At 32.5% G+C, this 17,933-nt stretch overlaps 1 protein-coding gene across 5 annotated transcripts in view; it reads right to left on the minus strand.

The window, feature by feature from the left end:
- The window catches only part of VPS13C (vacuolar protein sorting 13 homolog C), a 198,977-nt gene that overhangs the window by 174,342 nt on the left and 6,702 nt on the right, over positions 1 to 17,933 (minus strand). For all 5 annotated transcript variants that reach the window (XM_017506167.2, XM_017506165.2, XM_017506169.2 and 2 more), the window contains exons 2-5: positions 12,509 to 12,552; positions 9,635 to 9,677; positions 3,749 to 3,844; positions 2,023 to 2,124 (exon numbers count right to left, since the gene is read on the minus strand). In XM_017506167.2, coding sequence (XP_017361656.1) covers positions 2,023 to 2,124; positions 3,749 to 3,844; positions 9,635 to 9,677; positions 12,509 to 12,552 — 285 coding nt within the window. The remainder of the gene's footprint in view (positions 1 to 2,022; positions 2,125 to 3,748; positions 3,845 to 9,634; positions 9,678 to 12,508; positions 12,553 to 17,933) is intronic.

Consider the following 17,933-nt stretch of genomic DNA (forward strand, 5'->3'; position numbering starts at 1 on the left):
CATTCACATGAATAATATTATAAGATGTGACTCATATCCATAGAAATGAGAAAAAAAAATACAACATAATTAAATGTATTTCTTAACAGTTAAGAAAATAATCTAAATATACTTCCCAATTCCTGAATTCATCTTTTAGACTCAAAACTTTTTTTGACAAATACAACATGTTAAAACTGCGTGTTAAAACAGTTTCACTTGTTGAATTTCAATTCTGTATGAAAAAAACTTAAATTTTATCATCCAAGCTATAACGTCATTACTATATACAGCATAGGCCTAATAGTTCCATTCACACAAAATACTACAGATGTACATCCTTTATGTCAAACCATTCATAATAGCCTCTTTTTCAGACCCAATTATCAGTTTTCTCAGCACTGAAGACCCAGAAGTCAAAATTTCCTAAGTACGAAATGTGTGTAAGATAGATAATCATATTACCAATTAAACTGTCAACTACTAAAACAAATGAGACTATATACCATGCCTTTTCTTACAGGTGACTGAAAATACTAAAGCATTTTTTAAGCAAACACAAGTTATGCTCCATCTTTAAAAAAGGTGGACTTTGATATTTGGTTATTAATAATAATATATATAACTTATGGAATTATAAATAATAAATGTGTAATTATATGTTATATCGATATCTCTAATTATATATCAATATACTTGTTGATGAATATACATATGTCAATATCCTAATCTGGATAGTTTAAAGAAAAAAAGTGAAACTCTAGTGCTCTCCAATTCATGGTCTTCATTTTTATAATACTATTTTTATATATATCAATTAGCCAAAATTGAATATAAACAAACAAAAAAATTACACTGAACTGTCATGAAACAAAACCATTCTTGTCTTGCTTTATTTGCCACACAAAAGTAATATAAATTTTTAAAAAACTGTTTCCCTAAAAATACAGATACTTAAGCTTCAGCAGGAAGACAAAAAAAGCTTAAGAGTGAAAAGAAGGAAAAAAATATTGAGGCTTTTAGAAAATTTCTTCCATTCTGGTAACCTCTGCATTTTTAAATAGCTTAGTAACTTTTAATAAAAGAATCAATATTTCTGCATAAGAAAAAAATACTTGGAGCAAGAATTTAAAATTCTGATTAAAAACTTTAAGGAACAAGCTATTTTTAAAGAAGATTTCTAATTGATTCAATTAAAAGCAGCATAAGCTAAGAAATCTTATATCTAAATATAATTAACATCATTTCTAACTCAATATTTGCTTTATCTTTCAAGCAAGACTATCTTCATCATAAAAATATATACACATGCCACCAAATGACATAAAAATTATATAAAACGCTAATAACCTTTATACCCTAATCAGCAACTGCTGATTGACTTAAAAGAGATAAACACTGGGTGTCTAGAAAAGTCCTTCATCACTCTACAGATACTCTTCCATCTTACCCTTATTCTTGCTCTATAAACCAAATCAAGGTCATCAGATTTATTTTTAGATAAAAACAAAAATGTAAACATAAGGCAAGATGTGAAAATGTTAAAACCTGAAGAATCAAGTTGTTTCTTTGTTTTGTTGTTTTCTTTTATTATCCTGTACAACATGAAGGGAGACAGCTAGGACTAGAATTACAGCAGCATTTACCCTAAACATCATTTCACTATAGCATTATGCTTTACCTCATTTTCTAGCAAGAACACAGGTAAAAACGCACACAAAGAAACTATTAACATTTGGCCAAAATAAACAGGCCTGCAAATACTCTAAATTTGGAAAGTCTCCTAAAGTAGCACAATAAAAATGACTAATTAAGAAAAGTGGAAAAATCAAATTAGCAACATGATAAAACACTTACAGAAAAAAGGCAATTACTTTTTCCTAAATGTGAGTCATGAAAATATAACCAATATTTTGATACTTTAAAAAAATTATTTCTTTAGAACTACAGCTTATGACAGTTTATGAAAGCATCCTCTTTAAGGGAAACTAAATATATCTAAAATATAGGTATAGCTAAGTTTATCTAAAACAAACTTTTTACCTTTTTCTGCTGCTTTTTGAAGGGCTTCTTCAATTCGGGATAGCTCTTTCTGTTTAATATCCTGCAAGGATTTTTCTTCTTTTTCAGCATCATACTTAATACCTAAAAATATATAGTCAATTCATACAAATGGAATTCATAAATAAACAAATGGAAAAAGTTCAGCCTGCTTATGACTGTGTAAGTATGTAATCTTTCTGCAATACAAAAATACTTTCAAATTTTTAGAAAAGTTTTACAAAATGTTTAAACATATATCATTCCTATTCACTGACAAAAACTTAAACACAAAAAGGAGGAGGGAGGAAAAGAAATTACACCGAGAAAGGAAGGTAGGAAAAAGGGAGAAAGGAAGAGGGTGAAAACAAAGATAAGAAGGAGAAACAGAGGGAAGACAGAAAGTATACAAGAATATTTCTCTGTCAGTGGTCAATTTTAATAAACTACAAAATAATTTAATATCCAATACTACCTGGGATCAATATATATATTGATTTTTTTAAACTTTCAGAAAGTAATTCAAAATATGTATCAACAATCAGAAAATATATAAGCCCTTTTTATCTAGTAATCACTTTCTGATCATGCAATGTAAGGAAATAACACAAAAGAATTAAAAGATCTGGCCAGGCGCAGTGGCTCATGCCTGTAATCCCAGCACTTTGGGAGGCTGAAGCAGATGGATCATGAGGTCAAGAGATCGAGACCATCCTGGGCAACACGGTGAAACCCCGCCTCTACTAAAAATACAATCAATTAGCCAGACATGGTGGCACATGACTATAATCCCAGCTATCTAGGAGGCTAAGATAGAAGAATCACTTGAACTCAGGAGGCGGAGGTTGCGGTGAGCCGAGAATGCGCCACTGTTCTCCAGCCTGGGCAACAAGAGCAAAATTTCATCTCAAAAAAAAAGAATTAAAAAGATCTATAATGACATATTTAAAATATTGACTATAAAGCAAAAAGCAGTTAGTAGCCCACAACAGAACACCATACAGCCTTTCAAAACTGTCACTGCCATCATGAAAGCTGTGAAACACATCAAAAATGTATATAATAAAAGGCCAGATCAATGTTGTATATATAATGTGGTAACAGCTACTGAAAATCACATATGCATAGGCTAAAGACTGAAGAGCAAAATGTAAAAATTAAAATCGTATTTGTGTAATGGTTGAGAAATTGTAAATTTTCCCTAAAATATCCAAACTTAACATTATATTGTTCTTACAAATGAAAAAATAATAAAGATATTACTTAAACATCATTACTTTAAAGCATTAATTAAAAATTAAAATACTACAATTTCTAAGGAAAAAATTACCAATTTTACAAATTTTTGAGAGCGGATTCTCTCAAAACACGAAGCAACAAAATAGAAAAAAAAATAAATTTCAACCTTGAAATCTGCAGATTAACACATCAGGATATTTTCAAAGATTTCTTTCACTTCATTTTTTATTAGCTGAGCCTAATTCAAATCAACAGGAAGCCCTAGTTGCAAAACAAGTACTCACAGAAAGAATAAATTGCAAAAATAGACTAAATTTTCAACAACAAAAATACTTTATACACAAGCGTGGTTATATATGTTCATACATATTCAAAATGTATGCATATATGTATAATTGGTTTATTTAAATTACCTTCTATCTTAATAAATAAATGTACTAAAATACTTAGGTAACAATTTAATGAGTGGTTATAACCTAAAACAACGTACTTGCTCCAGGGACAACAAGCAGGTATAATCCTTCTAGGGTGGCAACAACTGCTTCTCCATAAAGGTTTTTCCAAGGAATCTTCAAAGTTAATTTATCTAAAGAAACATAATTTCAACCTTAAATTCTTATTTGACTGCTCAAGAAGACATAATTCTCTCACTTTCCATTAGAGAAAAAGTATAAAAAACTCTTCATGCATATAATATGCATATCACTGAAAAAAGATGAAAAAAAGTTTACAACAGTCTTTTCCACATAAAATTACTCAAGTAAAAATTCACATTGTAATTTTTATTTTTCAATATAAAATATTTTGATAACCATTATCCATTATTCAAAAACTGTAAAATGAATAAGGCAGCTATTATTTCAAACCTGAAAAAAAAGGAAACCCAGTCCTAAAGAAGTTAATTAACTTCCTAAAGAAGTTAATTGCTTAAGTCTATCTAGTGACTTAAGCAGTGACCAGATGATCAGTAAGGATGCTGAACCAGATTCGGTGCATGACAGTTCATAGTATTAATATTGCATATGCTCTTCTATCCACATCAACAAATAAATCTTTACAGATGAACAGTAAAATAATATCTACACAAGCTACCAGTAATTGAAGCAGCAACACAGCGAAGAGATGCAAAGAACTTTGTGCAAATGGAATTTTGAGAGTATACCAAATTGTTATGACAGGAAGAGGCTAACTCTAAAGGCAAGGCATACTGTTTCAAGAATAGCGTTATGAATCACAGGCAACTCAGACCATTTATATTCCAAATATCTATTTATAAATCACTTAGAAGACAGAACACATATTATCTCTTGGAAACAATGGTATTAATGTCAGGTCCTCCTGAGGCGAGCCCACAAAAGCTTTCACTCATGACACAGATGAACTATGGCCCTAGTATTACTGTCCCAAGTTTAGGGTTTTACTGAAAGCCTATTCAGGGCAAAGGAGAGAAGACAAAAAGGGCATACTCTCAGCTAAATTTTGAAATAGGCAAAATCTGTTAAAATCTTTCCATGTTTCTTACCCCAATCTCTAGTATCCCCTTTCCAGGTCTCCAGGCAGCAAAACGTATCCAATCTGCCTTTCTATATCAACTCTATCCAAACCTTTCCTACACATAAAGCTGTACATGGTCCAAAATAAAATACCTTCCTTCATCATAATTTTTTAAATTATATTTAAAATCTATAGTTCTCTCAGAGCTACTAATCAAGATTTTCAGGAGAAAAGATTCTGATTCAACTAAGTCATGCTTGCATGTGAATAATTAAGTTACTTACACCACCAGAATCACTAGTGGTTTTTCATATTTAAAATCATTTTTAAATGAAAATGCTCAAAGTTCAAAGAACTAAAAAACTGTATAACAAACTAAAGAGAAAATAAAATAATGTACTGTAAGAGGGAATATTTGGGGTCTCCTAGGTAGATATGTAGGTAAGCCAGTTTTACCTGTTATCTGTTTCCAGGAATAAAATATCAAATTATTTCTCCACTTAGATTTTCATTTCTCTTCAGCTTGTAAACCTGCTGAGTTTCTCAAATGGCTCACATGTCAGGGAAATCTACAGCATTCTGGGTCATTTCTAAGTCCAACAATTTTATATTTACAATGGGTACTGTTATATTTGTAATTATATCAAAATCTCCTAACAAAATGTATGTGATTGACTTCTTGGTGAGCGTAAGACTGAAAAAGTAGGAAATATCACTTTAGCATACCAGAAAGGGATTGTCTTTCCCTAAAGCTTTTCTTCTCTACATTTATCCTAATTGTCCCCCAACTTCTCAAAAGGATCCTAGAATTGAGTTTTTTATATATTACTCCCTCCTTTTACATACCAGAACTTTTTTTAAATTTTTAAGAAAAAGGATAACTCAAGTGTACCCACAAATACATCCAGCTCTTAGAAAACCAAATCGCACTTGAGCTTAATTACCCACACTGACCCTAGAGGTTAGGTATAATATTTTAACCTAAGCAGAAATTTAATGACTAATATAAATACTTGGTATACCAAAAAAAAGGAATTATAAAGATTGTACATGCCTAAAGATGCTTTCAATCTAAGAAAATTTCTCCTGTTTCAAGAGACAAAAACATAAAAATATTCTAATATATTAAAAGGAAACATATATATCACATAATATGACCCAAACACAATATCCAAATAATTGCTAAGAGACGCTAGAGTAGTGAAAGACAAAGCCTTCCTATAATATAGAATACTGAATAAAGAATAAAAGTGATATGGTGTAATAGCAGGGTGATAAAGTTGGAAGAAAGGATATAGCATAAGTAGAATTCTAAAGTAAGAGTAAGCCATTTTGGGTTGTAACTCTATATATTTTTTTAAGTAAATCCTAAACATAAAACCTGAAACTATAAAATTCCTAGAAGAAAACTGAGGAAAAACTCATCTGGACATCAGCATAGGCAAAGAATTTATGACAAAGACCCTAAAAGCAAATTCAAGAAAAACAAAATTAAACAAATGGGACTAATTGAACTAAGAAGCTTCTAGGACGAGCGTGGTGACTCACACTTGTAATCCAGCATTCTGGGAGGCCAAGGTGGGTAGATCACTTGAACCCAGTAGTTCAAGAATGGCATGGGCCACATGGCAAAACACCATCACTACAAAAAATACAAAAATGAGCCGAGTATGGTGACACATCCGTCATGTCAGCAACTTGGGAGGCAGAGGTGGGAGAATCCCTTGAGCCCAGCAAGTCGAGGCTGCAGTAAGCCATGATTGTGCTCCTGCATTCCAGGTTGGACAACAGAGCAAGAAGCTGTCTCTAAATTAATTAATTAATTAATTTTGAAAAACTAAAAATAAAAATCTTCTGCAAAACAAAAGAAATAATCAACACAGTAAACAGACAAACTACTGAAAGAGAGAAAATATTTGCAAATTGTGCCTCCAACAAAGGACTGATATTCAGAATCTATAAGGAACTCAAATAAATGAACAAGAAAAAAAAAAAAAAACCTTAAAAAAAAAAAAAAAAAAAAAAAAAAAAAAAAAAAAAAAATACAAGCAGCCAACAAACACATGAAAAAAATGTTCAAGATAATTAATCATCAGAGAAATAAAAATTCACATCACACAGAGATACTATCTTATACCAGCTAGAACAACTATTACTAAAAAGTCAAAATATAACAGATAATTGGCATGGATATAGATGAAAGGGACCACTTGTGTACTGTTAGTGAAAATGCAGACTGGTTTAACCTCTATGGAAAACAGCATGGAGCTATCTCAAGAAACTAAAAATAGATCCAGCAATCCCATTACTGAGTATCTACCCAAAGGAAAATAAATCATTATATTAAAAAAGACACCTACACTCGTATGTTTATCACAGCACTACTCACAACAGCAAAGTCATGCAACCAACCGAAGTGTCCATCAACAGTTCATTAGATAAAGAACATGTGATACATATATACCATGGAATAGTATGCAGCCATAAAAAAGAATGAAATCATGTCCCCTGCAGCAAGATGGATAAAGCTGGAGGCCATTATCTTAAGTAAACCAACTCAAAGGTGGAAAATCTAATATTGTATATTAGAGAATATTGTATATTCTCACTTAATGATAGGATCTAAACAATGGGTACACATAGACATAAAGATGCTTAATAGCCATTGCAGTACACTGAGCTCCACAGAGACATTGCCAGGGCAAGTAAGAGTTAAGGAACTGTAATATATAAGGAGCTCAAACAACTCTACAGAAAAAAATCTAAAAATCTGATTTGAAAATGGGCAAAAGATCAGAATAGACATTTCTCAAAAGAAATATACAAATGGCAAACAGATACATGAAAAGGTGGTCAACATCACATCCTCAGAGAAATGCAAATCAAAACTACAATGAGATACCACCTCACCTCACTTAAAATGGCTTTTATCCAAACAACAGACAATAACAAATGTTGGCAAGGATGTGGAGAAAAGGAAGACCTTGTACACTGTTGACGGGAATCTAAATTATTATGGTCACTATGGAGAACAATTCAAGGGTTCCTCAAAAAACTAAAAATAGAACTACCATATGATCCACCAATCCCACTACTAGGTATATACCAAAAGCAAAGGAAATCAGTATTATATTGAAGAGATACCACCATTCTCATGTTTAATGCAGCACCGTTCACAATAGCCAAGATTTGGAAGCAACCTAAGTGCCCATCAACAGATGAATGATTAAAGAAAATGTGGTACATATACACAGTGGAGTGCTATTCAGCCATAAAAAGAGTGAGATCCTTCCATTTGCAACAACATGGATGGAAATGGAGGTCACTACGTTAAGTGAAATAAGACAAGCACAAATAGACAAACTTCACATGTACTCACTTACTTGTTGTAATTAAAAATTAAAATAATTGGGCCGGGCGCAGTGGCTCACGCCTGTAATCCCAGCACTTTGGGAGGCTGAGGCGGGTGGATCACGAGGTCAAGAGATCAAGACCATCCTGGTCAACATGGTGAAACCCCGTCTCTACTAAAACTACAAAAAATTAGCTGGGCATGGTGGCACGTGCCTGTAATCCCAGCTACTCAGGAGGCTGAGGCAGGAGAATTGCCTGAACCCAGGAGGCGGAGGTTGCGGTGAGCCAAGATCGCGCCATTGCACTCCAGTCTGGGTAACAGAAGCAAAACTCCATCTCAAAAAAAAAAAAAAAAAAAAAATTAAAATAATTGAACTCATGGAGACAGAGAGTAGAACAATGGTTACTAGAGGCTAGGAAGAGTAATAGGGGAGGATGATTAATGAATACAAAAATATAGTTAGACAAAATGAATAAGACCTAGTATTTGATAGAACAACAGGATGACTACAGTCAACATTAATTGACTGTACATTTTAAAATAACTAAGAGTATTAATTAGATTGTTTGTAACACAAAGAAAGGATAAATACTTGAGGTGATGGAAACATAATTCATCCTGATGTGATTATTACACACTGTATGCCTGTACCAAAATATCTCATGTACCCCATAAATATATATTCCTACTATGTAACCATAAAAATTAAAAGTAAAAAAATTTAATGAAAATAATAGACACTGGGGACTCCAAAAAGGGGTAGGGATTGAAGGAGAAAGGTGAAGGTTGAAAGATTACCTATTGGATACAAAGTTCAATATTTGAGTGATAGATACACTAGAAACCCATTCCCCATGATTATTCAATATATATGTGTAACAAACATGCACATGGACCACCTAAATCTAAACTTTTTCAAAATATAAATTAATTAAATAAAAATAAAAACCAGATAGCATGGACTACATGGGAAAACTTTGTAAATTAAATGTCCTATTAAAAAATTTATTCCACAAAGATATATATTTACTTATAGACAGTCTTAGTGTGGGAGTTTAACTACAATGAGAGAGACTTTGTACTTACCAAAACATATCCTCCATACCACATTGCTGCATAATACATCAAGTGAAAATGGTTGAACAAAATATGAAGGAAATAAGCTCCATTTACAGTTTACCTACTAGAGTTTGCAAATTATACTACTTTCACACTTAAAGAAAAAGCACATAAAACTTGGAAATCTAATTTGAAAATGGGGGTATATTTTGCGTGGTAGAACCAAAACCTGAAGAATGCCACTGTAGTACAAATATCCTTCCATTTTCTACCTTTTGTCATAAAAAATAAGAAGTATGCATATTTTATATATAATATACATTAGGCTCAGAACTCTACAAGCTCTAATTAATGTAATTTAAGAAATACTCACACTTTTAGTCAAAGATTTGTTAAGGTTAGATAACACAAGCAAAATAGAAAACTGAAAGGACTAAGAATAATTCAAATGAAGACTAAAGTACTTACCAATTTGGCCAGCCTTGACTTTAAAAGGAACATCCAATTCACTCTTTAGAAGAAAAAGAAAATGTAAAGGACATCTTAAATTATTAAGCCACCCCAAAAATCACTTTTGTATGATCATTTAAGTATACATCTCTAAAGAAAAACAAAAAACAAATTTTCTACATTTGAATAACTCATAAAGGACATATTTTATAACTAAAGAAAGTTTTATTGGCCAGGCACGGTGGCTCACACTGTAATCCCAGCACGATGGGAGGCCAAGGCAGGTGGATCACCTAACGTCAGGAGTTTGAGACCAGCCTAGCCAACAAACGGAAAACCCATCTCTACTTAAAATTTTTAAAAAAATTAGCCAATGTGGTGGCAGGAGCCTGTACTCCTAGCTTCTTGGGAGGATAAGGCAGGAGAACTGCTTGAGCCAGGCAGGGGGAGGTTACAGTAAGCTGAGATCACGCCATTGCACTCCAGCCTAAGAGACAAGAACAAAACTCCATCTCAAAAAAAATAAGTTTTACAACTTAAAACTCTGACTTTAAAGAATTCACAAAAAAAACAAAATGATAAATAGGAAAAACATAAAGTTTATAGTTAAATAACCAGATAAACTGGTTACTTGCTTTAAGTAAACCAAATCTAATGGAAATTAAAATCAAATCAAATGCATGTAAACAGATGGACAATGTTTATCTAAAATACTAGAACAAGGGAAAAGAAGAGTCTTTTTGCATAAATTAGTTGAAAACAATACAGAACAACAATTTTCACTCAAATATATTTAGTAAATGAATAAATTTTAAAATCTTAAAAGAAAAGCTAGATTCCCAAAATATTATTTACCGAATTAGCATTTCCTTTAGATAAGTTACAGACAGGTACCAACAAATAATAATAAACCCTCACTTTCCTATATTCCAAACAACTAGTAAGTTCAAATAACTGTTTTTATTCACAGAATGCTAAACAATAAGTGACACTCATAATAATTACCTGAGTCTTTAGAATTATTAAAAATTAAACCAGTTAGTACAGCCATTCTGTTAGGTGTAACTTAATATATACTAATACAATAAAAATTTGACCAGCAAAAAAATATAGGTAATATCCAAAATAATCAATTTACCTGATCATCTGATTACACCTGCATTCTAGGTAAACAAGAATTGAACAAAATACTATATTACAATAGCTTTGGATAAAAAGTCTTTTTCAGACCCAAAAAAAAAAAAACCTCTGCTGCCAATAAGGGCAGCTCTGTCCTCTGGAGGACAAGAAAAATAAATTCAAGAGAATTCGCATTATACAGGATACAAACTACAAACTACATACTTCCAAAAAGGAGGTCTCCTGCTCATTTTAATCCTCCTGAAATAATTTTCACAGAAAATAAATGTAAAGAACTCATATCAAAGTAAAACCTCATCAATCTAATTTAACTGGGGAAAGGAGGCTATTTTGAATTAATAAAAAACATAAATTACAAAATAGTTTATTATATTTAATTATAACCAAAACTTTAATTAGGCTAAAACAGAGTACAAATAATTTGACCCCTAAGTATGCTGATATATATCCTGTCACTACAATTCTATTTATATTGTCATAAATAGGGAAGAAAAAAAAACCCAATCTTTAACAACAGAATCAAAAGGTCTAAATTTTTGTTTAAAATTTAAAAGTTGTAGCATCCTATATAAAACAGAGAAAAATATTTCAATATTTTGAGTACCTACCATATGCCAGGCTCTACTTCTCATCTTATTGTTTAATACTCTAATACTATAAAAATCTGGCCACCAAAATATAGGTAATAATTAACTAAAATAATCAATTTACCTGATTTTGTTTTATACTTAACTCCACTTTAAAGTTGATTAAACTCATGCTAAAAGAACAAAAAAAAAAAAAGAAGTTAGGACAGGCGCAGAGGCTCAACACCTGTAATCCCAACACTTTGGGAGGCCGAGGCAGGCAGATCATCTGAGGTTTGGAGCTGGAGACCAGCCTGGCCAACAGGGCAAAACCCCATGTCTACTAAAAATCTTTGCTGTCAATAAGCAAAAATTAGCCAGGCAAGGCACCTGTAATCCCAGCTACTAGAGAGGCTGAGGCAAGAGAACTGTTTGAACCCAGGAGGCGCAGGTTGCAGTGAGCCAAGATTGCACCACTCCACTCCAGCCTGAGCGACAAAGTGAGACTCTGTCTCAAAAANAAAAAAAAAAAAAAAAAAAAATAAGAAGTTAGAAAGCTGAAAAAATTAACTAAACAATAAGCTCATTAAGTGACTTCATAATCTCACATTTAGCCCAGTAAGCTAAATAGAAACCTAATGGTGGGGGGCATTGTTTTGTTTGTTTTCAACTCAAATAACACAAATTACTTTCTGGAGCTAGAGTCCAGAAAATCCTATTTTACCTCTTAATATTACTATAATAATGCAAGATTGTCAATATATTTCCAAAATATAATTATTTATTAGATATACTATTTTAAATTAAACTCTCATTTATCTCAAAAATATGTAAAGATACTTCTGAAAAAAATTTCTGTAAGGAAAAAGTCAACCACAAAACTGTACAGTCAAATTAGATTAAGAAAAAACACTCCACTTTCCAAGAGATACTATTTTGATTATTAGGGGAAAAAATTTCTAAATCTTTAATCTCAGGTTTTCCAACAGCAAATGGTTAAACAAGTAATTCTTCTTGAGTGATTCCATTATTTTATCTGGTACCAGGTATCAGATGCCTAATAAGCAAAGGTTTCTAAGAACTTATCAAATTAACTGAGATGTTAGCGTAGTTTAAGACCAGCCTAAACAACATGGTGAAACTCTATCAAAAAAAAAAAAAAAAAAAAAAAAAAAAAAAAACTTACCAGGGCATTTTCTTTTATCTGTAGATTATCTAAAGCCACATTACCTTTAAAAAAGAAAAAGAGGAAAAATATTACAATAACACACCAATTCGTATAACCTACCATAATATACTACCAAGCACTAAGAAACTGTGCTAAGTGCTAAGAATACAATGATAAACGAAACTGACTTAATTGGCTACCAGCACAAAATAGTTGCTACATATGGTCAAGAGTTATTAACTGCAGCACACTGTAAGTTAGCCCAGTGTAAAAGAAATTATAAAATATTTAACTAGCTAACATTTAAAAAAACAACGGGAAAGAAGCTGGAGATTTTTGGACAGAACTTTAAGACCAAAGAAAGTAGCCATCATTTTGAATGATTGAGCCAAAATCCGAAGATAAAAAGAGATGATTACAAGGTCAGATCAATCATCCTCGGTTCTTTAATTATGGTATCAGTTAACATTTTCTTCAGAAACATGGTGTCTTTTCATGTCTCCAAACATTCTACCTTCCCAATGACTACTAGATGTGCTTCTTAGTCCAACTTTTATTATATTCATATGCTGTTATAAAAACACTATTACATGACTCAAATTTTAAACACTATCCCTGTATTTGTTGATACACCACAGTTAAATATTCATGCTCACATAAAAACTTAAGGAAAAAGTTTTCATTTCACTTAAATTATGCTGAGGCTAATAAAACTATAGTTTCAACATTAAATGCAGGCATAAATGACTTATATATTTTCCTAATCATTTATGACACATTTATTTTTTTTACACTATAGTAGCTATGTTCCCCATTAATATTTTTCAATCAAGTAACTTTTTCTTAGGGTATTTTGGGGTAAATTTAAAAGTATATTTAATTTTTTATGCCATTTTAGAGATCTGCTTTTCCCCAGATCTCAAAATTAAACATTTATTAAGCACCCATTATATGTTAGGTGCTGGAAAGAGAAAGATTACTAGAACAATGTTCCTGCAATAAGGTACTCACAGCTTAGTAGAGGGGACTGTGCAAAACTAACTGTGGTTTTTGCCATTACTTTTAATGGCAAAAACTGCAAGTACTTCTCTACCAAACTAATAATTTCCTAAAATTTTAGAAATATTCCAATAGAAGCATACACAAGATGAAAAGGAGGAGCCACCTAATTGACTAGGGAAATCAAGAACACACATAGGTTTAGGCTGGAAGGCTTAAATAGTATTTACTGGGTAGATAAGAAAAGAGGGCAAATAGATATGTGTGAGTAAGGCACATTTTTGAAAGCACAAATGGTTTGGTGTAAATGAAGGGTGTGAGAAAAGGATAAGAAATCAGGTCAGAAAGGCAGGCAGGGGCCAGACTCATGAAGAGCTTTTAGGACAAAAAATTCCAGACCCACCAAAACGAAGAGAGAAAATATACATAACAGAGATTATGTTATTACTCAACTATCCTAAAGAATAACTACTGATCTGCCTAAACAATTTAGCTGCAAGGATATTAAAATATTGGGAAGGAAAGAAGGAAGTACAGAAGGAGAGAGGGAGGGAGGAAAGGAAGGAAAGAACCTAAAGATCTAAATGTCCAGCAAGAAGGCATAACTCACAATACATCTATATTATAAACAAAAAAAAGTAGACATGGGAAAATGTTCAAAGAATATTGAGGGTTTTTTTACAGGTAAAAGAATGCCCAGATTGATCTAATTTTAAAAGTATCTATATATGCACAAGTGTGCATTCCACACATACACAGAAAAAAAAAAAAAAAAAAAACATAAGATGCCATAATGCTCACAGTGGTTATTTCTATATAATAAAGTTCATTTTCTGTGTATATACAGTTCTCAAATTTTCTAAAATAAATTGTCGAAAACTACAATGAAGGAAGAAAAGGAGGAAAGAAACCTCACAAATGGTAAGAAAATACTATAGCATATAGTAGGAGGGAAATGAAAGAATACAGGCAGTCAGGAAACTTCTATAATACACTGAAAATAAATTAAAACCTAAAATAAGGAAGTAACTTCAGGATAAAAGAGGTAGAGTCACAGTAGAGTTATTTTGGAGGCAGAATATACAGGATACCATCCTGCCCAGACGTAGGAACAACAAAGTAGTCATGGAAGACTAGCATGTTTAGCAAGTGAGGAGGAATAAAAGTCCTTATGCATTATATATGCACTAATATTACATAAAGACAAATATTCCTGGATTCAAATCTGTCATGATGAATTACACAAAATTATAATTGGGAAGTCTATTGAAGCCCACAGGGTAATCTGTACAGATGCTAGTGCCTATCTGAAACCATCCAAACTAGTGTAACAAGATCTAAGGCCCATATGCAGACTTTAAACTCTGCTCATAAATTTCGATTGTTCTACCTAGTCATTCTCAATTGGTAGGTCAAGTGTCACCAAGAGTAATCAGAAAACATCTTCATTAGAGGCGAAGTCTTTATAACAATTGTTAAGGCACTAACATAATGTGTGTAAAAATATAAATATACTTGTAAAACATGGGCTGTTTCTGCTGCCCTGACATTTTGGTTCTTTGATCAAGTAGTAGATAGCAGGTGGTAGTTAAGATGTGAAATGCTGAAAACTACCAATATGGCTAACAGAGTTAGGTAAGTATATTTAGACAGACTGGCAGACAAAAAGAGATTGTACTTATTACGGGGTGCTAGAATTAAAGATGGCTTTTTTATTAATGCTTTTCAGGATTTTCTAGTTTTATAATAATTAGATATTAATTTTAAGTGAAATTATTATGGAAATTATAAGAAGGAAAATGGGGAAATAAAACAAAAGTAAATTCACATGTCAATATGATTTAAATATTTTTATATAAATTTTTTCTATATGTAGTACTGCCTTACCCCCAAACATGTAAGAATAACAAAGAAATATTTATTTCTGCTACCCAGTCTAACAAATGCATACTTCCTCTTTGAAAATGTGAATGTTATCTAACAAACAGTAACTATAACAGTGAAATAAGAATAATACAGTCTATAAGTTATTTGCACAGAAGGAGGAGCCTCTAGTTCTAATACAAAGAATAGGGAAGGAATAAGCAGCATAATTCAGATTAACACTGGCACCAGTGTAAAGAGGTAAAAGTGCAATCAGTCGTTCAACTAGTAGATGAGTATTTATCTTGGTAAGGCAGTGGACTAACAAGTACTCTCCACTAAACTGCATGCTGACTGATAAATATGCAGCAGCATCATTTCATATCCTATGGTTCCAGAAATCCTGTTGAAAGATAAGTAATTTATAAGATCAGATTAAACCATCACTCCCCTAAAAATCAACCATTTTATATTTAACTGAACACCGATGAAAAAGATTTCATTTTCCTTTTCTACCTTAAGGCAACATAATAATTCTATATACATGTAAATAACTTTACTGCTATAGCCAGATCACCAGGGCTAAGAACACACAGAAGCCCTAGAAAGTTTCCCAAAAAACTGAAGGAAGGATAAATATTTGTGTCCAATCTCTAAAAAAAAAAAAAAAAAAAAAAAAAATGGTGACTAATAACTGGAGATGAATAAACTTAACTCTCCCAGCAAGGAAAGCTCTAAAGCCAATCCTACAATCAAGTGGCTCTAATCTTACCAAGTCTAAACAGACTAAGGTGACAGACAAGGAAATTCTGTGAAGTGATCTCCCTTATGTGGGACAGGTCCATGGGTGGAGGGTAGACAACCTGCATAGTAAGTAGTCTGTGCTTCAGAAGAAACCCCACATGATTCTCATCAATAAACTACAAATATTTTGGATGTACGTACATTGCTAGAAAGTCACAGTTTCCAAGCCAATCTTGAAAGATATTTTAAGAAATACACTAAAAGGGCCAGGTGCAGTGGCTCACACCTGTAATCCCAACACTTTGGGAGACCGAGTCACTTGGATCACTTGATCCCAGGAGTTCAAGACCAGCCTTGCCAACATGGCAAAACTCTGCCTCTACAAAAAAAATTAGCCAGCCATAATGGCCGGTACCTGTAATCCCAGATACTCAGGAGGCTGAGGCAGGAGAAGGCTCGAAGCAGGAGGCAGAGATTGCAGTGAGCCAGGATTGTGCCACTACACTCCAGCCTTGGCAACAGAGCCAGAGCAAAATCCAGTCTCAAAAATAAAAACAACAACAAAAAAAACACTAAAAGTGTAAATCCTGTATCAAAATTTAGTAATCCTCGTCAATGAACAAGAAGATGAAAATGGAATTAGCAAATGACACCAAGAGTTGGAGTTATCTCAAAAAAAAAAAAGTAGAAATAGTTGCTAAATTACAGAAAACAACCAAGCTACTATATTTATAAATAAAAACCAAATGGTACTGGCCTAATAGGGAAAAGCCTGCCTAAGTCCAAGAATGGTTTTTCAAATATATAATGGCCTACAAAATAAATATAAGATATATAGTGCTATTGTTAAACACCTCCAGCCAGAAATAATCTCTAAGCTTTTTAGAAATTTAGGCTATACCTTTCTTATGGTACTTAGCACTTAACTTTATATAAACCCCCAGCCCGATTATAAACTTCTTACTGATTCTCCTCAGAATAGGTACTCAATAAATATTGACTTTAGAATATATACTGTACTGGGGTAGAAACAACGGCAATAAGAACATAAATCTTTATATTTTAGAAAACACTTTCAGATATATAACATTACTCGATCCTCATGGCCTCCTAAGTGAGGAAACAGGTTGTATGTATTAAACAATAGAAGATGAAGCTTCGAGAGGTTAAATGAGTAGCCCAAGAATCCTACGGCAATCTAGTAATGAGTGGTAGTGCCACGGCTCAAATCTTATAACACTCAACGCTGTGTTCAGAATAACACTGTTCTCCCAAATAGCAGAGCATAAAGGGTATAGAATGTTCATTCAAAAGACAGTTCTACCTCCCTGAATAAGAAAAATGCCATACAAAAAATCAGACTCAGCACTGACAGGCCAGTGTGGTTTTAGTTCCACTTTCGGTGTCTGTATTTTCAAAAATATGTGAAAAAATCCAAAACAAAAAGGATAACTAAACGTTGTATAACAAGGGCACAGGCAGAAAGGTAGGATACAGTCAAGGGGTTATGTTCAGAGCATACCCAGAAGAAAAGATAGTGCCACAGGGAAAAACAGATGCAGGAGGTGGTATTACAAAATGGTCATTTTGGTACTTTTTAAAAATCTCTTTTTTCCTCCAAAGACAGAAATTCACAAATTACAATTTAGAACTATCTGGGAAGATAAAGATACTCAAATCTAATCCCTTCTCACTTTATGAATGAAAAAATTAAAGTCTAAAGAGATCTGGTAGTTTATCCAACGTTATACAATTATTTCGTGGCAGTACTAAGAATAGAATCTATGTCTCCTGACTCTCCAGAGTCAGAGAGAGTCAGGAGACATAGAATATAATA

Source organism: Cebus imitator, unplaced genomic scaffold (assembly GCF_001604975.1).
Source record: "Cebus imitator isolate Cc_AM_T3 unplaced genomic scaffold, Cebus_imitator-1.0 Scaffold350, whole genome shotgun sequence".
In the NCBI taxonomy this organism is placed as follows: Eukaryota; Metazoa; Chordata; class Mammalia; order Primates; family Cebidae; genus Cebus; species Cebus imitator.